Below are 22,989 nucleotides of genomic sequence, written 5' to 3'. Positions count from 1 at the left end.
ATTGACAAAGGATTAATCTCCAAAATTTACAAGCAGCTCATGCAGCTCAATATCAGAAAAACAAACAACCCAATCCAAAAATGGGCAGAAGACCTAAATAGACATTTCTCCAAAGAAGATATACAGATTGCCAACAAACACATGAAAGGATGCTCAACATCACTAATCATTAGAGAAATGCAAATCAAAACTACAATGAGGTATCACCTCACACCAGTCAGAATGGCCATCATCAAAAAATCTACATACAATAAATGCTGGAGAGGGTGTGGAGAAAAGGGAACCCTCTTGCACTGTTGGTGGGAATGTAAATTGATACAGCCACTATGGAGAAAAGTATGGAGGTTCCTTAAAAAACTAAAAATAGAACTACCATAAGACCCAGCAATCTCACTACTGGGCATATACCCAGAGAAAACCGTAACTCAAAAAGAGTCATGTAGCAAAATGTTCATTGCAGCTCTATTTACAATAGCCAGGACATGGAAGCAACCTAAGTGTCCATCGACAGACGAATGGATAAAGAAGCTGTGGCACATATATACAATGGAATATTACTCAGCCATAAAAAGAAACAAATTGAGTTATTTGTAGTGAGGTGGATGGACCTAGAGTCTGTCATACAGAGTGAAGTAAGTCAGAAAGGGAAAAACAAATACCGTATGCTAACACATATATATGGAATCTAAAAAAAAAAAAAAAAGGTTCTGAAGAACCTAGGGGCAGGACAGGAATAAAGACTCAGATGTAGAGAATGGACTTGAGAACATGGGAGCGGGGGAAGGGTAAGCTGGGACGAAGTGAGAGAGTGGCATGGACATATATACACTACCAAATGTAAAATAGCTAGCTAGTGGGAAGCAGTTGCATAGCACAGGGAGATTAGCTTGGTGCTTTGTGACCACCTAGAGGGATGGGATAGGGAGGGTGGGAGGGAGATGCAAGAGGGAGGGGATATGGGGATATATGTGTATGCATAGCTGATTCACTTTGTTATAAAGCAGAAAGTAACACAGCATTGTAAAGCAATTATACTCCAATAAAGTTTTAAAAAAAAAAATTACTGCTTCTGCCCTGGGTCCTGGAGCATGTGAGGTTCTGTGTGCACCCTTTAAGAGTGGAGTCTCTATTTTCCACAGCCCACTGGCTCTCCTGAAAGTAAGCCCCACTGGGCTTCAAAGTCAAATGTTCTGGGGGCTTGTCTTCCTGGTACAGGACACCTGGGCTGGAGATCCCAATGTTTGGCTCGGGCCTCTTGCTCCTTGGGTAGAACCTCTGCAATTGTAATTATCCTCCCATTTGTGGGTCACCCACTCAGGGGTACAGGTCATGACTATATCACATCTCTGCTCCTCCTACCCATCTCAATGTGGTTCCTTCTTTATATCTTTAGTTGTAAAAGATATTTTCTACTAGTATTCTGGTCTTTCTCATCAATAGTTGCTCTGTATATAGTTGTAATTTTGATGTGCCCATGGGAGGAGGTGTGCTAAGGGTCTTCCTACTCCACCATCTTCGTCACTTCCTGCAGTAAGCTTTTTAAAAAATACATTGTTTGATGATGATTAAGCAAAACAATACTCATGAAAAAGGCACTTTACTATACCATATACAAAATAATTAGGTTATTGTCACCACAGAATGTTGTGACCTATTCTACACTATAAAAATTTAAATCTCAAGAGTAAACATCATTATCTTAAGAACAAAAATAACTAAGATGACAAGGGTCAATAATTTTTAAAAAGCACTTACATTATAGTACTTAAATATGATAATGGAATCAAAATTGCTTTTCATTTAAGGTTGTGTTTTCTATATTACTGTAGTGGGATGAATGGTGACCCCCAAAAGATAAGTCCACATCCTAATCCCCAGAATCTGTGATTACCTTATATGGCAAAAGATGTGATTAAGTTAAGGATCTTGAGAAGAGGCACTTATTCTGGATTATCTGGGTGAGCCCTAAATGCAATCCCCTTATTAAAGAGAGGTAGAGGGAGTTTACAGACACAAAGAGGATAAGGCAATGTGAAAATAGAATAGAGAGAGATGGTGCCACAACCCAAGGAATGCCAACAGCCATCAGAAGCTGGAAGAAGCAAGAAAGAGATTGTCCCTAGAGCCTCCAGAGGGAATGTGGATCATGCAACACTTGACTTTGGACTTCTGTACTCCAGAACTGTGAGAGATAAGGTTTTGTTGTTTTAAGATACCCAGTTTGTAGTAATTTGTTATGGCAGCCTCAGGAAACTAGTACAATTATCCTTGTACAATTTTATTGTTTCTTCTTTGCCTTCTACATGAATTTCATATTCCCTATGTAGTTTCCAATTATTGAGATACTATACTGAAAAAGGAACATAAGATGGTGAGTTCAGAAAAGAAAGCAAATGAGTCAGCAGTTTTATTCTTTCCTATAGACAGGTATGCAGTTATTTGCACATTAATCACCAATGGCTAGAGGATGCCATAAACCCTAGTCAATGTTTTGCCTTTGACCATTTGATTCTCTTCATGGAGAATCATGTCATAGGGTTCAAGAATCAATCCATAGAGTTCAGGTTTATGCATTTATTTATACTTCATTCCTTAAGTTGAAGCAAGAGGTCCCCAAACAAAGGCAGTGATGGAGGAAGAGGTCCTTGAACAATGATAATGATGGTGATGGTTTACCAAAGGAATTGGAGGAGGAGGAGCAAATCCTGTGGATAGAAGTAGCACTAGTAGAGCTGGTGGTGGGGATGGCCCTCCATCTGTTTGTGGATGTGGCAAAAGATGTCCTGAAATTTATAGGTAACCTGAGGGCCCATACTCCTCTAATATAAATAATCCAATGTTCAAATGCTTGCAATAAAACATGAAGAGATTATATACTACTTATTAATTTATCAATATTCAAGGACTTAACAGTACATGCAAAAGAGTTGTACAGATGTTGGATTAACATGTTAAACTCTACACAATGACTACTTCTGCTAGTACTCTAATGCTAGGAGAGTTGGCATCCTCATCAAAACTTTGTGAAATACTATTCCAAAATTGAAAAATTAGATTTCATAATAAACATATGCAAAGAAATACTCTATCTGGCCTGGACCTGTTAGACTAGTTGGTTCAAATATGGATAATTAATAGAAGGTCATGGTTTGATCCCTTTGAGGGCTAATTAGCTTTACACAAAGTGTCTGTCTCACAGTGCCAATAATCTAGCTGTCTTCTAATAACATAAGTAATATCCCTTGCATAGCAATATATGTTATCAAAGTTTTTACATCTATTACCCTTTTTTCTTTTTGGTCATGCTGCACAGCTTGGGGGATCTTAGTTCCCCGACCAGGGATCAAACCCGAGCCCACGGCAGTGAAAGCACTGAGTCTTAACCACTGGACCACCAGGGAATTCCCTATTATCCCTTTTAATCCTCACTATAACCCAGTAATATAGGTAAGGCAAGTAGTTTCATCTTACTGTTTATAGATGACAAAACTGAGACTCCAAAAGTTTGTGACTTGTCAAACGTCACAAATTTAGTGTACAACATGATTAGGATTTGAATGCAGTTCTTCACATACCTAATTCAGTTCCCTTTCTACTATAGCAGACTACCTGCTCATGAAGGTATGTCATTTGTCATGAGCTAAGGAAAGAACCTAGGTGAATGTCCTAATTTGGGAAGTGGAAAAAAAGGGAGAGTAACTGACTTCTTAGAGATGTGAAAAGTGAAGTAGGAATACGGAGGAAAAAATGAAAGCTTTACCGAAAAATTAACAAATATTACAGATACAGTAAAGCAGAGTTAGGCCAGGAAAAGGCCAGCAGATTGGGTCATTTGGAGTTCACTGTTGAGTTTTTACATAACCTTTCAGTTGAATGGTAGAAACAGACCAATTCAAGCAACAAACACCTCTTGAGGATCCACTATGTTAAAATGCAATCATCACATTCTGAATATTCTCTTCAAACATAAGCCATCTTGAGGAGAGTACTTAATCAGTTGTAAAGTGTAGACTACTTAATAAAGACTTTAAGTATACATGAAAGCTTTCCTCAAAGAGAATGTAGGTGGGAATGTAAAGTTAATAGGTTTTGAAATGATGGTAGTCAAGATTATGGAAGTCTACAAAAGCTTTTGGGATCATTAAAGTAATTGAAGATTTTCTTCATGAAAGGAAATGTAGTTCTGATGGTTAATTTTATGTGTCTACATGACTGAGCAACAGGGTGCCCAGGTGTTTGGTCAAACATTATCCTGGGTGTTTCTGTGAGGGTGTTATTGGATGAATGAGATTAACATTTGAAGTGGTAGACTGAGTAAAGCAGCTTGCCCTCCCTAATGTGGGTGGGCCTAATCCAATCAGCTGAAGGCCTGATTACAACAAAAATACTGATCCTCCAACTAGTAAGAGAGAATTCTTCCTGTCTAACTGCCTTTGAACCAGAACATCATCTTTTTCCGTGCATTAGGACTCGAACTGAAACGTTGGCTCTTCCTAGGTCTCAAGAGTGCTGGCCTTCCAACTATAAACCATTGGCTTTCATGGTTCTCAGGACTTTGGGTTCAGACTAGAACTACACCGAAGGCTCTCCTGTGTCCCCAGCTTGCCAACTCACCCTGCAGATCTTGGGACTTGCCTGCCACCATAATCATGTGAGCCAATTCATCTATATATATCTATATATCTATATCTATATCTATATTTATCTATCTATCTGTATATATATATATATATATATACCCTATTGGTTCTGTTTCTCTGGAGAACTGAAAGTTCTGAACTGAAAGTAATACAAAAGTGGACGCAAGTTTTCAAATTAAAATGAAAATTTTCTCTCAAAAACAGCTTTGCTTGTATAACAGATTCTGTCACAAAATATTTAGGCAAATTTAAAAAAACTAATGCTTGAGTCTTTCCACACATGGAAATGATCTGTCTTAGGAAATCAGATTTGTAAAGTTATTTAAACTAAAATGTTGATATACAAGAAAATCTGTTACTGGTCATGTTTTCCTTCCATTTAAAAGGTAATTTTCTATCATATCTTGACATGATAGAATATATATCTAGTTTCATTACCTGGGTTCAGCTTGCTGGAATTCTGTTCCAAGCTCTTTGATCTTTTCTTCCTTTTTTGGCATCTTATTTTGAGCTTAGGTTCAGGCTCTGAATTCTTCATTTATCTGCAATGATCATCACCATAAACACACACTTGATAACATATAATTTCCTGAAAGCGTTAAACAATATTACATGTAAAGTAAATGGAACATTCTTTGCTTCTTTAATTCCCAGCCTTTCACTCATGATTATTTTCATGAAAATTTAAAACCATTGTGTGGGGACGGGGCTAGTGCTGGTGGTGGTACTGACAGAAATGAAGAAATATGCCCTCAACCCAATGCAAACAACACCATTTTCACCGCTGGAAAAGAAAAATTATAAAAAATTTTTAAATGGGTGGGCCACGTTTTTCTTCAAGTATCATGGACATTTTTATTGTTTACTGATGAAGATTAGATCTTAATAATTTATGCTGTTTTTTAATGTTATATACCATGTATTTAAGTTTAATCAACTGGAAAATGAAGGCTAAGGATAAGCTGTCAGTTCAACTTCTTAAATATATTTAACCTTGAAAAGAGATCACACTTCTAGAACATTCAAATCGATGCACATTAACACAAATTATAATCATTCTATTTCATTCTTAATTTTCTAGCTTTCTAAAAGATGTGCACCACGAAATCAGACAGTAGAATGATATTTGCCATAACGGCATTCTCCTTGAGATGGCAAATCAAAACACTTGTATAAAATGTTATGAGATGGAATGTGAGAGGTTAAAATCCAGTGTTAAGCCAGAGAGATCAGCTGAATGGTGGACATTCTTCTGCAGTGCCCTACCCAAACTCCTATCTCATTCAAGCCTCTAAGCAAGTCCAAACAAGCCTGCATACTTAGCATGAACACTTCTTAAGTTCAGCTAAGGAAATAAATCTTATTTCACCTTTGCTGCAAGGTCACCTCAAGTCATTTTAGAAAGCTGGAGGCATATCCCAATAATGCTACTTCTATTTCTAAGAGTGATAGATCATGTGGAACAATAAAAATTACATTAACTGGTAGTAAATATTCATTCTTAGAGTATGTTTGAACTTTAGAAATTATAAAAGGCATTCAGATCCAAGTCTGAAGAAAGAGTGGGTGAGCAGTATGGGGTCAAACCTGAAATACCACTTAATAATTGTTTTATCCATGCATGCCCGAATCCCTGGAAAATGTGCCACAAGTGGCTGATCCAAATCTTCTCTAGTTTCATTAAATTTCAAACCCTCCCCAGAGCTTTCATGATCAATCAGTGATCTGATTTCCTATTTCACTGAGATGTCACCTTGTTCAACTTCACTACTATCTTTGTCATGATTTCTCCGAATCCACATTCCCATCTCCCCTCCTGAAATTAGCTTCTCCTCGTGGGCTTTTTGAGCAGAGTGCCTACACAAGCACACTGTCCACAACTTCCTAATGTAAATGTTCCCTTGCTACCTTTGCAGAGAGGCACACAATCTTTCTGCTTGTAATTTAAAATCAACCACACATAGAATCAGAATCACACAGGTCTGAAATATGTGAGTGGGAAGAGCCTTTGTAGAAGTCCACTAATCCTTATCCTTCACTTTTAACGATGAAGCAGCTAAGAATGCAAGGAGTGTGACTTACTTAAAGCCACAGCCAGGTCGTAGCACTGCTGAGATAAGATCTTACTGCTTATCATTCTATAACTAACTTATTCTTCTTCCTTTTTTTTTTTTTTCCTTTATATTGCTTCTTTAAATGACAGAACAAGAGAAGAATACAAATAGTCATTGGGAGAACATACATGGTTTCATTCTAAATGTTGGTGAAGAGAATAAAGCATCAAACAAACACTACAATGACTTTGTTATTATTTTTCAGTGCTCCTTTCCCCAAAATATATCCTTACAGAAAGCTTTGGCAGATAGATTGTCGCAATTTGCTCCATTCCTGTGTGACTGGTCAAAGTGCCTAAAACTAAGTGGATTCTAAGATTCTCAAAGTGAGTGTTGAATGTGCTACTTAAAAGAAGAATCATTGGATACATAAAGGTCTATTGCCCAGAAAGCATGCATTTTTTTTCACCAATAAAAATGAAAGCTTCATGCAAACATGTGAGGCTCAAGTTGTTAGAATCTACTCTAGGGACAGAAAAAGCAAAGGCATGTCTTCAGAAACCCTTAAGTAACCTCTGTGTTGCTCTGTGATGCTGGAGTGATAGAGGAAAAGTGATAACTTAATTTCCATGAAAACACAGTTTTGAAGAAATATGAAAGCACTTCAGTTTCTTGTCAGACAGATGAAAACTAGAGTTTTGACCTTCTGCCTCAATCCTTCTCCCTTCTACCAATAGGAAAGAAATACTATACTAAAGATTCATAGGATGGATGTAAAAAGAAAAGGCATGAAACTTTGGGTAGAACCTAGTATAACTGTAGCTATGCTTTCATGAAACAAGCAAGACAATCTAGGTATTTACAAAGCTGGCAATTGGGCTTCCCTGGTGGCGCAGTGGTTAGGAATCCGCCTGCCAATGCAGGGGACACGGGTTCGAGCCCTGGTTCAGGAAGAGCCCACATGCTGCAGAGCAGCTAGGCCCGTGCGCCACAACTACTGAGCCTGCGCTCCGCGACGAGAGAGGCCACCACAATGAGAGGCCCGCGCACGGCAATGAAGAGTAGCCCCCGCTCACCGCAACTAAAAAAAGAAAGCCCACGCGCAGCCACAAAGACCCAACGCAGCCAAAAATAAATAAATAAATAAATTAATTAATTAATTTAAAAAAAAAGCTGGCAGTTGCTCAAAAGCATTTGTGTAAGACATTAACATTAAAAGACAAGACAACCAACCTCAACTTTCACCAAATCTACATGAGTTAGGAATAGCCTTTTTAAAATGTGTAGTAGACAATCCGAAGAAGCTGAATGACCTCACCCTAAGCAGAGAGGGTGGGGGGATTTGGTTTTTGTTTCTATCAAGAAGGCTGACTTTAGAGACCACAGAACATAGAACTAGACAGCCATCTCACAGATCTCCAAGGAACTACCCACTGTAAGGAAGTGAAAGCTGAAGGAACGCGGTGCGGATGTATTGAGGTTGATTGCTTCTAATCATATCTAATCTAACTTCATTTCATTTGTCACTTTAATATAATATGGCTAGTGCTTTTCTTCAATATGTATTAAGGGTGATGAGGAAGGAACAGTAGATTACACAGTAAGTTTGTTTTAGTAGGAAAAAGAAATTTCGGAGGTTATGGTTTGGGTCCAGAAGTATAAAGTAGTGTATAATTGAAACAATATTTAAAAGGTTTTGCAAAAGAGAGAGGAGAGGATATGTGATTAAATTAAAACCGTTTTAATCTAACATTTAATGACCCTTATCATTTAAAAAATTCCAACTGCTGTTTTTATCTTCTTCAGATTTGACTAGTCCATACAAGAATCAGGAAAGGAGCATCTTTATCTCTGAATTAGAAGGGACGCCAAGAAGAATCCAAACAAACAGGCCTTGCTAAGATGACCCCCCATTTACTACAATTACCTTATTTTCCCTAATCTATCATATTCCTCCATGACTGTCCACTCTTCATCACACCTAGCATAAGATACACAAGTCTAACCATTTGCTCATGAAGGATCCCATGTCACATAAAACTTATACCAAATAAATTTGTATGCCTTCCTTCTGTTAATCTGTTTTTATCAGTTTCATTTTCAGACCTAGCCGGGGACCCTAAGAAGGTTGAAAAAATACTTTTTCCTTTCATACAATACATAACGGTGACCATTTTGTAGATGACCATTTTATGTCTATTGCCATTAAAGAGAAATTGGCCTATCCCACACATAAATCATAAGCTACCACATACTCTTTCCTTAGCTAACTTACTGAATTCAACATTAGGTTTGTTGAGGCCCATAACCAAGCATCCATGAATACATTTTAAGCACACTCTTACCATTTCAAAATGATTCCAATATTTTTCAACTTTTATTGAGTACAGGATTCTATAAAATTTCTTTCATGATTTGTTATGGGTGGAAATGTGCCAGGGACTCCAAATTTACTATGATTAACATTCAAAATACCTTAAACAAAAGCATTAATAGGAGAACATATAATAACACTCGTCAATATGAGATTCCTGTGAAGGACTGTACTTCGGTAACATTCGACCTGGGGCGTAAAGTATCAAATACATAAGGAAAGAAATTTCTCAGGTACATTGAAGTATACCAGGAGCAAGTTGTTTTCCAACATACGTAATTGTCTTAATAATAAATTACCCCTAGTTAAGGATGAAATAAATAACTAGAGAACCTCTTTGGAGCAAAATGTAGTTGTCATTACTATACACACCAAGGAAGCAAAAACTTTTTTGGGTGTGATGGATGTGTTCATTATTCTGAGTGTGGTGATCATCTCTCAGGTGGAACATATGTCAATAGTTATCAAGGTGTACACTGTAAACAGGGCAGTTTATCTTCTGCCTATTATACTCCTGTTAATAAAGCTCAGAAGGAACATACCTGTGTGTCTAGGGCAAAGTAACCAAGGAGAAAAGAGGTTGAGTGATCAGGGCAAAGAGCAGCCCGATCTTGTTCATTGCTGGCCATGCTTGGTAAATATTTTCATTCTAATTTCAATGGGAAATTATTGGAGAGCTTCAGGCAGGGGCCTGATATGATTTGAATGGTGGAAGGCACTAGAACCACAGATGTGTGAAATTGGAAGAGACAGTGAACTCCCTAAGTCTAGGTGCTCTTAAGAGAGGTCCATAGGTTTCCTTAAACTTCCTGAAGTAGCTGCTAATTTGTGTATGTATGTACAGATATGCATTTTTAAAAAATTAATTTCCACAGTATTCATCAGCTTCTCGAAAAGGTCCTTGACCATAAATATGTAGGAACTTTTCATGGATTTACCCAGAAATTAGTTAGAGATATCAAAACCTGGAGAAGTACAAGGATGTGTTCCAGATCAGAGGTGGCAGGCTGATGAGGTCATGAGGGGGTTATGATGCTGACTACCGTCTCTGGTCCCCTCATCTCTCCCTGCCCCAAATGCTGATTCACAGAACACAGTCGTCATAAAAAGCTGGCATACAGCACACGAAGCCAATGTCTGCTGAACCCTGACCCGCTCACCCACATCAACAGGAGAGCGTGCCAATGGTATGGTCCATAAGAGGTGATCAGCCAGCACAACTACTGGAAACAGTCCCTTATGACTCCCCCATCAAACCTGTATAACTTTCTAAATCACCTATGGGTGTATTACTGTTAAAATCACAAAAGAACAACACATCATAAACAATAATAAGCTATTTCCTCTTTCATTATTACTGAGCCTGCCCTGTGCTGTAGACCAGAAGAATACTATAGAATTGGCATTTGACAGCTCTAGTTTTCCTCCTGTAAAGAATCGACAAATGAGTGTATGCTGGATCCTTACCAATGGAGATTTCAATACGGTATAAAAAAAACTTCTTAAACTAGGAGGCGCTATATAGCAAGGTACATTTCACATGAGAAGCTTCACATCATCCTTCTCAGAGATTCCAGTGTAGGATGACAGAAGGTCCTTTTCTCAGCAATCCAGGGGACAAACAGGCTCCCCTCAAGTTCTTTCCTAGCTCTAGGGTTTATGAAAATGTCGGGCTATTTTTTATAGCTTTAAAAGGTCCCAGGTTACTGAAATAACCCTGCCTTTGCTCAGTCTTGAGCGTGAAGAACGTGCCTCCATGGCACCAGTATAAACTGGATTAAAACATTTCAGAAAGTCACCTTTGTAAAAAGCAAGGGGGTAAAACACAAAGTACACCTGGGAGTTATGTTCCATACCTATCAGATGTGTGAAATCGGCTCTAGTAAAATAATGGCCTTTTCTGGGCTTCGAGTTTCAACTGAGTTCAGGGGTGTTGGAACTTACCAGATAGGTTGATATTTGAATCGCACAGGCAGAACTCTCCTGATCGTCACGATGAACAATTACAGGGACTGAGTATACCTGGACGTGGTGCTAGCCAGACACTAACAAGAGGAAGTTCGGTGAGAGACCTGCCTTGAGAGGGGAGCCTACTGTACAGAAGGGGGAAACAGAATCAAAGCACAACTGAGGGCTGTACTGCGTACCTATCAGAAGTGTGAAGTCAGTGTCTGATCTTCGTCTGTGCTTGAACTCTGGGTCCACACCAAGGCAGTGCACGAGCTGTTGATCGTGCCCTTGGATCTTCTTACCAAACTGTGACCTGAAAAGGAAAGAAAGTATTGTTGAATACCTTGGCCACAGATACAGATTAATTTCCCTAAGTAAGAATTCAGCATGAAAAAAGTAAAAAACAAAGGAACAAAACAAAACAAAAACACACCAGCCTTTTCCTAGTTCTGCAAAAGACACCCATCCAGCCACTGCCTACCCTTAGGAGAAATAAGCCTACAGCTACAGATGGTCTGGACTTTATACTGCAAACCCACTGTGACGTAATCCACTGTGACCATTTGGTCACTTCATATGGTAATTTGCTGGCATTGAGGCTTGTGGTCAGAGATACCGGATCAGCCTTTCTGCTTCCCTAACCTACTGTCCCTGAGGTTAGTGAAATAAATAAATAAACTGTCAGCCCTACAGCCACAGATACAGAAATGTTCTCCCACTTATAACTGATTGATTTCCACGAGGGATGAGCGTCCTGGCCCAAGGGGCAAATGACAGTTTGGGTTTTGTTCAGCACTGTCAGTCGCGTAGCTATAAACAACTTACAGAAGTGGACCGAGCCACTTCAGCAAGATGTTCTGGAGGGACCAATCTCTACACGTATTCCAAAAAGATCCATTTTATAGGAGCACACACTTAGTATGCATGGCTAGAACCTCGATTTATTCAAAGTGGCTAAGGTCTTCAACCATATCCTCATCAAGGTAATTGTGGCCCTAACCCTGACCAATTCCAAACGGACAGAAATACACCACAGCGCCTCCTGCTTCAAAACTGGAGGGTCAATGACTATTTGTAAGTGTCTAAATGATTTAACAGCATAACATTAGTAAGAGGCACACAGGATATGATCCTCAGAGGATCATCCCCCAGATGTCCACAAGGTCCCCCCCACCCCACCCCGTCTCTTCCTTCAGGTCTCTATGTCCCCTTCTCAGTGAGGCCTTCTCCATACAACCTACCTGCAGGTGCAGATCCCTCCCCCAGACCTATTCCCCTTCCCTGCCTTCGTGTGCTGCACAGCACGTGTCATTATAATACACGTGGGTCTTATTGAGCTTACCTTTCAGTCTCCCCCACTAGAATGTGAGCCCCATGTGAGCAAGGACTTTAGGTCTCTTTCGTGTCTGTATGTCCAGCACGAAGAACAGTAGTATCTGGCACATAGTAGGTGCTCAGCAAATGATGAAGGTCACCTTTGGCCACCAGCCCTAATGTTCATGCCATTCCCAGAGCTGACCCTGTCACCTGTAGAGTGTGCGTCTTTCAGAATCTCCTCCCCGTATTTACATTCTCACACAAGAGATCATTAAAAATAGATACCCTACGCTTTAATGAAGTGGTTGGATAATTCTACAGTACTTAAAACAAAAACCACCTGTTTCCAGTCCTAACTGGAGATACAACCGATTACAGCTCTGTAAATGCAACCAGAATCAACTCTTTTAGGTTGGTGTTTTCACCCATATTACTCAATAACATACTCAAAACACGATTACTTTATCAGTGTTGGTTGGCACAGTTGCTTTTGTGGATATTTTTAGCTCTGTATCATGGATCATTTCAAACAAAGCCGATAGGACAATATATCCAGAATTCTGTATGTCGGTCAAGGAGCTTCAACAATCAACGCTTTGCCACTTAAGATTTATTTGTTTTTTTTTTCTAGCATACTCCAAAGCATATTCCAGATATCCTACGACTTCGTGTGTAAATCCAAAGAAGTTATTTCCTCCACATACTCTGCGGTAACATAAACTATAACAAACAGGGCTTTAAAAAAACATAACCAAAATACCGTCATTACATCTAAGAAAAATTACAATTATTCCCTAATGCCACAGGAAACCATCCATGTCCAATGTATCTATTTGACCTAAATATCTCTCTTAAATTTGATTTGTTCTTATTAGGATCCAAAGAAGTATCTTACATAGCATTCGCTGAAATAGGACTTAGTCCTCTTTTCATCTATAACAGCCCCTCCCCGTTTTTTCTTTGCTATTCCTTTGATGAAAAGACTAGATTATTTGTCCTGTAGAATTACTCACATTCAGTGTTACTCTATACGCATCCTGTCCTGAACATGTTCCAGTAGAAACAGAATAACCCGTAGTGAGATCTCTGGGTATGGTTAGATTCAGGCTCAGTTATTTTAGCAGGAACATTTTATAAATTTATTTATTTATCTATTTATTGGCTGCGTTGGGTCTTCGCCGCTGCGCGCAGGCCCTCTCTAGTTGCGGCGTGCGGTGGCTTCTCTTTGTTGCAGAGCACGCGCTGTAGGCGCGCGGGCTTCGGTAGTTGTGGCACGCGGGCTCAGCAGTTGTGGCTCGCGGGCTCTAGAGCGCAGGCTCAGTAGTTGTGGCGCACGGGCTTAGTTGCTCCGCGGCATGTGCGATCTTCCCGGACCAGGGCTCGAACCCGTGTCCCCTGGGTTGGCAGGCGGATTCTTAACCCACTGCGCCACCAGGGAAATGTCCCTTAGCAGGCACATTTTAGATTTGATGCTTTGTACCCCTATATGATACAACAGGAGTATCAGATTGCGCTGTACTGTACAGTGTCAATTGTATCACATCAGAACACCCGCGCTGTTTCCCACACTTTTGATGGGAAACAAAAAGTTTCCCCTGGCCGGGGAGACGGGGGTTGATCGGTGGGTTGTACTATTCTCACCTTGATTCACCCACATTATAAAATGTACCATCTACCTTTTACTGAAATTTTATTAAATGTATGTGTTGGCTTGCTTTTTAAATTTTTGATATGCTATTCATGTACCATATAATCCACAATGTTAAAATGTACTAGTCACTGATTTTTACTATATTCAGACAGTTGTGGGCCCGTGACCACAATAAATTTTAGGACATTTTCATCACCCCCAAAAGGAAGTCCATACTTATTATCTGCCGTTCCCTATTCTCGGGATGGGACTGAAACCGGCCTGAATGGTACAAAGATTACTTCAAATTGAAAACATCTGAGCTACAACAGAGGCAGAAATAAGTCTTCTCTGAACTGCCCTTATCTGGCTAAAGCAGAACTTTATAAGAGACAGCTGCCACAACCCCACCCACACGAGGGGGGGGGCGTGTCTCTAATCAGGGAGGCCTGATCTTGGACATGAGAACATTCCAGAAGATGGTGTAAATAAGCCTCATCAGACCCTTCCATCCTTTGAAGTCCTGATCCACCAAGCCCCCTTGCGAAGTTGGTATATAAACCCCTATCTCTAGCCGTCTAGGGAGCCTCTTCATCTGAAAGCTCCTTCATGGTAAATAAACTTTTCTCCTATTAATTTACCGATAATTAATTTTCAGGCCCCTAGCCAGTTGAACCTAAGACGGTAGAGAAAAAGTTTTCCTCCTAACGTTCCCTTCTCACTAGCCCTATGGCAACCACGCGTGGATTTTTTCTCTCTGTAGATCTGCCTGTTCTGGGTACTTCACGTGAATCAGATCTTACAATGTGTGTTCTTTGGTGTCTAGCTTTTTTCATGTATCATAATGTTTCCAAGATTCATCCGTATTTCAGCACGTATCACTACTTCATTCCATATTATGGCTAAATAAAAACTCATGGTAAGGGTATAGCATATTTTGTTTAAAAATTCATCAGTCGATGGACATTTGGGTTGCTTCCCCCATTTTGGCTTTGTGAATAAGGCTGCCGTAAACATTGACGTACAAGTTTTTGTTTGAATGTTTTCAGTTCTCTGGGATACGTGTCTAGGAGTGGACTTGCTGGTCACGTGGTCACTCTATGTTTAACTTTTGGTGGAAGTGCCGAACTGCTTTACACGGTGTCCGCACCATTTTACATTCCCACCAGCCAGTGTATGAGGCGTTCAATTCCTGCACATCCTTATTACACTTCTTATTTTCCATTTTTAAAATTACAGCTGCCCTGGTAGACGTCAAGTGGTATCTCTTGTGATTTTGATGTTGGTCTCCCTAATGACTAATGACGTTGAACATCTTCTCTTGCCCTCAGTGGCCATTTGCATGGAGAGAGCAATGGATTTGCAGCATGAGACGCCCCCATCCCAACCCCCCCCACCCCACCCCACCCCACCCCTTGTGTGTGTGAACCACTCCTGGTTCACATTGGCAAAGCCACGTAGCCTCTTTGGACCTCGATTTCCTGGCACAATGAGTAGTTATTGCATCTGTGTTCATCCAGGGAATGGAGACAGAAAAAAGACTTTGACTTGGATCTCTGCATGGAGAAACAGCCACTCCTCCCTAGAGTGAAGGAAAAGAAACTCACAGAGGAATCCAGAGGGGCAGCTGAGATCCAGAGCCCAGGGACTGGTCAGGTAATTCCGCGTGGGGAGGAGGTGGAAGCTCTCTTCACTTTCCACCCTCAACAAGGCGGGCAAGTTGTAGCAGAGCATGAAGCCCTCCCTTCACTCCCTAGGAGTTGAAGGCAGCTGCGCTTTGTGAGATCTCCTGTGGTGACCTGAAATGCAAAAAGGCAGCTGCCTGGCCAGAACTAAGCACCTCAGGGTCCTCACTGTCCTCCTCCCTTCTGCCCTGGAAATTCCCACCAGCTCTGCCCAAACAGCAGGGAATGGGTGAGAAAAGGCGCTGTGAGTCAGAGCCTGAGCCAAGGCTGGGACTAGCCGGACAGCAGGCGGTCTTGGGGGGCCTGGGCCTGTGCAGGTGCTCAGTGGGGGAGCAGAAGGGAGGCAGGAAATCCTGAGGAGTTAGGGGCAGTCAGCAGGCCAGTTGTGCTGCCCTGGGGTCGTTGCAGAGCCCATGGATTTCTTTTAAGTGTTTCTTGGAAGGGTGGTTACACTGGGGAGTGGATAGGGGCAGCGGTGACTTCGGTTCTCCCTTGAAAAAACTTCTGTATTTCTGGAGATGTTTTTTCTTAAGAAATAACCAAGCAATAATTACATTTGTCCATGGAAAGAAAGAGTTAACAAAAACACCTTCACAGTCTCGACTGTTTTAGTCACCAGAAAGCTGCCGGTTACCCACGACCCTAGAGACAGTTGTTTCTAAAGGTCTGTCTTTGAATCTCTCTCCCGTGCTCTCTCTCCTCCGCTGCACCCCTCTGCAGGGAACAAGCTACTGGGTGGATACAAGCCCCAGTTTAACACCCCTCGTCTCTGAGTGGCGGCATCACCTGTCATCTTCCTTTTCCTCTCTATGCTACATGTGTCTCCTTGATGTGAAGGTTATTTCTCTAGAGGAGCGTGTTCCTTTTCTCAACAGGAAACAACAAGTCAAGGCGCCCGCCAGGCAGGAGAAACCTGCGAGTCGCTGCGACTCCTTCGGACGCAGCACATCCCCACCCACCTAGGCGGTGTGGACACCACCTGCAGCAGCCCCGGGAAAACCGCTTCAGAGGCGCTGGCTCCCTAGCAGGTCCTTGGCAAAGAGCGGGAGGTGACGGGGCGCAGGGAGTGCCTGCTCTTGGGACTCTGCCTCTCACCTGAGGAGGGAGCAATTCAAGTATTAGTAACCTCAAGCATATGAAGGATACAAACTCGTCACATCGTTTGCAAGTGTACTTACACTTTTTTCCTCTAAATAGTCTTGCGACCGTTGAACGGTAAAATTTCCGTTTTACTGTTCCTTCGCATACATCGTTGGCGGCAAGGCCCCTACAAGGCGGACAAGTTGGTCCTCCCGAGCAGAGAGCGAAACACGGGAGGTTTCCTCTCAGACTTTCCCAAGCTCCCCTCTCCCACCTCTCGGCACCTGGGACCAATTGAGGATGTCCCACCCCTCCCCTGGGCGGGGCCATCACCGAGGAACCCGGATTCCCAACCCCTCCTCTCCCCCTCGCCCTCCCCCCCGCCGCGCCCCACCTCCCGGGCTTCTCCGAGGAGACGCCGACGACAGGGGGCGGGGTGGGAGTGGGGGTGGGGTCGTCTACGCGGGGCCACGCAGGCGCCGCTTTACGGCAGGGGTGGGCGTGGGGCGCCGTCGAGTCCCGCCGGCCCCCGCGCAAGGTTCAGAGCTGACCGGGTTTGTCCCGCCGGAGCGTGGCCTCAGCCAGGTGGGTCCCCTCAGCCTCCTTCGTTTCCTTTCCCTGACGCGGGGCGACGCGGGGCCGGGGGCTGGGCTCCGTCCGGCAGCCTTTCTGATCCCGGGGACCCTCCCCGTCCTCTAGCGTCTGGGCAGCGTATGCCTGGCGTGCGCCGTAGGCCAATGGTCGCTGCATCCTGGCCGGCTCGGGGGGAGGCGGGGACGGGCCGAGGGGGCGCCGCGTGGGCCCGGCCGGGGTCTGGCGTTGAGGCGAGGCTGGCTGAGCGTGGGCGCCGGGATTGTACCGCCGCCTGAGTTCTGTGCTCTGGCGCCAGTAGGGAGAGCGTCCAAGTAGAGCCCCTAGGGAAGCGGTTCCCTGTGGCCAGAGGGCGGGGAGGGCAGGAGGAGAGCGCGGGGCCGCCAGCTCCTTCTTCCTTCCCTCCCCATTTACGTGGCCGCAGGAGGGTCGGCTTGGTTGGGTGGGATTGAGTGCGCTGCCGACAGGGACTGGGCTCCCCGGAATGTATCCCTAGAGAAGTAACATTTCCTTTCGTGAATTTTTGACCTAAAAAAGTCCTAGCTCCATTTTCACGTATGCATTTAACCACATGGAAGATTAAACCCCCAGATTTTCAGGGTCTCTGCAAGTGATGGGAATACTGGTGGTTAATGTTTTTTATCTATTTACAGTTCTGTGCAGTAACAGGAGGCCTTTTATTAATGAAAGAAGCAATGAAGCTTTTTAAAGAAATAATTTCAGGTTATCAAAGATAAAAGTTCATGGTAATAATACAAAATATGAATAAGGGGAGCAAATTATACGTGGACAAAAAACTCCAAAAGGAAAAAAAAACACAGTTTTTTTTTATGACACTGTTAAGGGTGCGTGTTCGTGCAAATGCTTGTTTCTTGTTACTGATAATTGGCAGAAGATTGGCCTTATTACCAAAATTTAAAAATTCGAAGAACTTCTGTAGACATTTGATGGCATGGGGGGGCAATCGAAATTAAAGGGTCAGGGATTTTCATATAAAGGACTGTACTTTGTTTACAGTGGGATTATAACCATTTCATGGGTAAAGGGGATTTGAGACAAGTCAGAGTCAAGAGAGGTGAGGAAATGGCAGGTAATACAGGCCCCTCTGAAAGGGCAGGTCTTGGTTGGGAACTCATACTTTGTATGAAGTTATAGTGTAGTTTTTGTTTGTATTTCCTTTATATGTGCGGCTGGGGAATCTTTTGGTATATTTAAGAGCCTTTTGTGGCTCTTTTTCTGTGAACTAGTAATGTCTTTTTCTCTTGGTTGTTACTCTTAAACGATATCTAGAAGCTTGTTCTCTATGTTAGGAAGACTACTGATGTGAATTAAATACTTTTTTCCCGTTTATCAATGCTTTTCTAACTTCGATTATGCTTTTTTCGTTAGCATGGTAAATTTTAGGTGTTCACATTTATCCTTTTTGTTTTTTTAATGGATTTTTGGGTCAGGCGTACAAAAGGCTTTTCCTGCTCCCGAGCTATAAAGGAATCTTGTCCATTACTTCTTCTAGTAGTTGTATGGTTCTGTGCATTGTACCTTTAATTCTTGGATGCCTGTACAGTTCATCGTGGTTTATTGTGAGAGGTGTGGAACTATGAGCCTATTCTAGATGGGTATCACTTTGTCCCAAGGCTGTCTGTACTCTCATTGATTTGGGAGGCTGCCTCAGTGTATACTAAATTCTTGTATGTCTTCAGGTCTATTCTTGAACTTTGTGTTCTACTATATATTTTCACATGTGGTATGACTAGTTCTCTCACAACATGGCTATTCATTGTCATAACTCTCCTGGATATCTCTGCCTGTTTGTTTTCCCTTATTAACAGTGGAAAATAACAAAGTGTTCAAAAGCCTTTTGGATTTTCTTTGGGATTAGAATGGATTGCTTGATTAACTGATGAAGAATTGTTAATGTTCTTGAGTCTAAGTCTGTTTATCCGAGAATGTAGTACATCTTTATTCTTGTTTAAGTCTACTTGTCTGTCCTACGGGGATTTTAAAGTGTTCCTCCTGTAGATTTCCATGTGTGTATTAACATTACCCTAAGCATATAATCTTTCACCATTGATAATTTAAAATCCTGTAAACTTTGTTTCTAACTGGATATTTATTTATGGAATTGGCTTATAAAAAACATTCGTAGAGCACTTGTCAGGACTTTTGTTAATTTTCTCGGTTTCAGTGAATGGTATATTTTCCATATTGTAATCAACCCTTCGAAAGGTTAGAACTTTGTGAAACGTACCCCTCCGAGTGTTGGATTTTTGAGCACTGGGTGGGTAAAGTCGGGGAAAAAGAAGTTAAGAATCAATGTCTCTGAAATGTTTTCCCTCTTAGGCGCACTGTTGCAGAGTCTAGTGTCACTAATTTTTTAAAACACCTCGTTATAGGGATACCGAAACCCTTGATTTCCCTTTTTTTACACACTTCTAAGATTTCTAAACATTTTGCAAGTTAATGTTAAGTGGAAAGGATGCTGAGCCCCTCCTATTTATTAAGCCAGTGACTAGGTCCTGACCCACACAAACTCCCTACCCAAGGCTGTGAGCAAGGTGATATAACTGTGCCCTTTTGACCAAAGTTAACACCCGGACATATAAAGAGGCCTGTCTGCTTGAGGTCCCAGGTGTCTTTCCAAACAGGAGGAACTTGAAATCAATTGGAAACAAGGAATTAGGGGCTCAGTTGATCATTATGGACAAGAAGTATTGATAACAGACTTTGATCCGGTGATTCCAGAAGAGGATGAATATCTCAATAAATGTATAATGAAAGGGTAGAGACATCCTTCCCAATACATAACAAGATGGGCTTAAGAAACTCTGGAGATTAAGACCCAGACATTATTAAAAGGGTCAAAACAAAACAACCGTGATATATTTGCATTACCCTTCCTTTGCGTTGCCTAGTAAAAGGGATAAACATCTTCTCTGTTGAAACAGAAGGTTACCAAATACTGATGATTTTCTTCTGGAGAGACTTCCACTGATATTATTTGTTCTTTTATGAGGCAGAACAAATACATTAGTGACTGGGTGGGTGAAGCCATAAAATGTTTTTAAAAAGGAAATGCTAGACTTGGCATTACCTAAAGATAGGGCTTTTAACACTGATTTAGAGCAATTTATATTTAATTCCTGGCATTGTGTTAAACAGTGGTAAACAGAGTGACCCTCCACCAACACTGGTTCCTTTGGTGTCTCTGATATGGAATCTACCTCCTCTGGACTGACCTGTGTGTAAAACCATCAGGCTGGCCTCTCTGTGACTCTAGACTGTACCTCAGCTAGCACTAGTAAGCAGGGGCTAGGACCACGTGTGGTGCATCTGCTGAGGTCTCTTGCCCTACTCCAGTGCTAAACACACAGGAACGGATAGGGAATAGGTTCAGATCCACTGCTAGCTACCTGGATGAGGAACCTTTCCTTTTCTGGCCAGGAGGCAGGCTAAGAGGACCAAACAGGGATGAGGCTCTGCTCATCCAAATGTGGAAGTGATACCCAAATTTGGCCAAAACGGTGAGCCGCCATGTTGGAGGCAGGTTGGACTGGAGTTGGTGTATTTTTCCCCTCACAAAGGGGCACAAGGACAGGTCTAGGAGACGGGGGAGGGGGTGGTGAGGAAGGGCAGGATGGCATTTCTGGTGCAACACTGCCATCAAGAGGAACTCATTCCCAGATGCCAAGCACACTGCGCTGAGACGCCACAGAGAGGAGGCCCCGCAGAAGCAGGATGGAGGGCCAGACTTTGAGGCGCGCCCCTCTGAAGTGGCCAGGTTGATGAGCCATCTCGCTTTTGCCATGTTGGGCAGGGGTTGGCATTTCGTTTTTCCCTCGGCAAAGGGCAGAGGGAGAGGGCCTGGGGGAGGGGAAGGGGAAGGGCAGGTTGCCGTTCGTGGTGCAATACTGCCATCAAGAGGAACGGGTCCGCCGATCCCGCGAACCCTGTACCGTCCCTTCCTGGGGAGGAGTGACAAGGGATTGAAGTCGGGAACACTGGACAGTGGCCCCGGGAAGTCAAGAGCTCCGAGCCCCGCCTGGGAAGGGGCGGGAAGCATGGCCCAAGGCCCGGCGGTGCCGTGGAGGCTCCAGAGACGGGCAGTGGCACAAGGCGCACAGCCCGGCCGCCTGGCACGTGGGGCTACAGAGAGTGGAGTCTCGGTGGACCCTGGTGGCCGCCACGTCTGGGCGGGCCTAGAGGAAGCTGCTCCGAAGGAGGCCAGGCCGGGGTTCTGCGGGCATTTGGCCGCGTGCCCCTTCCCCTCGGAGCCAGAGCACGTTCGGCTGGGGCGGGCCCAGGGCCCCGGAAGCCTCTCTGGGCCACGGTGCGGCCCAGCCAGAGACCACCGCGGGCAACGGGAGTTCTGCCGCCCTTGGCGGCAGCGGCCGAGGCGGGCCCAGTGACCTTCTTCCGTCCAGCTCAGAGACGACACGTGGAGCCTGGCTACCCAGTGCCCAGGGCTCCCGAGGCCCAGCGAGAGCTGGCAGTCCGAGTCCAGAAGGGGACGGCGCTGGCGGGACGCAGGAGCCACCGCAGAAGGAGCCCTTCACCTGAGCCGAAGAGTCTAATCGGTGGCTGCGGTGCCATCTCCCAGGGTCTCCGGGATTCTGGCCCAGGCCTGGCCTGGCCTGTCCCGTCCCGATCCGTCCCGAGGGCTCCCGGACCCGGCTCCCGGAGAGGAGAGGGCAGGACACGAGAGGAGAGGAGCTGAGCAGAGCCCCGCCGAGTGGACCCCCGGGCCATGCATTTGCAGCAGGCTTCAGCTTTCTCCCCACGAGGCCCTGAGCCTCAGTTCGGCGAGGAGAAGGAAAGGCCCCGGCTTGCATTCCGGCCCGGCTCTCCAGGTCTCGGCCCTGTGCTTGCACCTGCAGCCCAGCCAGGGAATCAAGCCGAAGAGGTCTGAAGAAGCTGCCTGAAGCTCACCTCTGTTGGACTGAGAGAAACGCCTCCCCAACTTGCCCTCTCCCCCATGACCACCCCTCATCCAGCTTGTCTGCCAAGGCCAGGAACGAGGTGCATACTCCTGGGCACACGGCGGTGCCTTCGAGTCCCCGGCTGACCCGATAGGCCGCTTCTGGAACAAGCCGTGGGGCGGCTCGTTCCTGCCCTTTGCCCAGCTCTTACCTGCCCGGGCGGGGGTGGGTGGTGGGCTGGTTTGGGGGTCAGGTCCCGGGGCGGGGTGCGCTGTGGGGGGAGGGCTTCCGACTGGGAGCAAGTCTCCAGGCTGGACCCCTCCCTCCCTCCCTCCGCACGTACCCCTCCTGGAAGGGTGCTGAAACCCCCCCCCCCGCGCCCCTTTCCTTTCGCGCCTGTGAGTCGCCTGACACGTTGTCAGGCGATCTTACGTGGGCAGAGCGTTTCCTTGGGGCCGGGTCCTGACGTAGCTGCGCGGTCTGACTGGTCGCCGGCCGCAGGTGCTCTCAGTGTGGCCTTCTGGCCAGGGCCAACGGCTGCACCTGCAGAACGTGGAGCCGCTTGTGAAAAATCCCAGGAGTCTTCCCCAAACAAGAGGACCGCCGGGTCCTCCACGGGGAGGGAGTCCGAGGAACAGGGCGTTCCCCGGCCGCAAAGTTCCTGTTCCCGAGGTGAGCTCGAGTGCGGAAAACGGACCTGGATCCCCCTGCTGCGGACGGTGCCGTCCCTCTCTGCGTACCGATCGTGGCCC

At 44.2% G+C, this 22,989-nt stretch overlaps 1 protein-coding gene across 7 annotated transcripts in view; it reads right to left on the bottom strand.

Annotated features, from left to right (window-relative positions):
• The window catches only part of LOC309652082 (uncharacterized protein), a 311,046-nt gene that overhangs the window by 224,448 nt on the left and 63,609 nt on the right, over positions 1-22,989 (bottom strand). The window contains exons 6-7 of one of the 7 annotated variants that reach the window (XM_082445600.1): positions 11,216-11,331; positions 5,079-11,113 (exon numbers count right to left, since the gene is read on the bottom strand). In XM_082445600.1, the coding sequence (XP_082301726.1) occupies positions 11,103-11,113; positions 11,216-11,331 (127 nt within the window). In that variant the 3' untranslated portion in view covers positions 5,079-11,102. Of the gene's footprint in view, positions 1-960; positions 2,784-4,782; positions 11,332-22,989 lie in introns of those variants that run through there. The other 6 variants (XM_082445598.1, XM_082445601.1, XM_082445597.1 and 3 more) reach the window with 6 other exon arrangements.

This window comes from Balaenoptera physalus (assembly GCF_965194825.1).
Source record: "Balaenoptera physalus genome assembly, chromosome: X".
Taxonomy (NCBI): Eukaryota; Metazoa; Chordata; class Mammalia; order Artiodactyla; family Balaenopteridae; genus Balaenoptera; species Balaenoptera physalus.
Note: the sequence above shows the minus strand (reverse complement) of the source record. Positions and strands in the feature narration are given on the sequence as shown.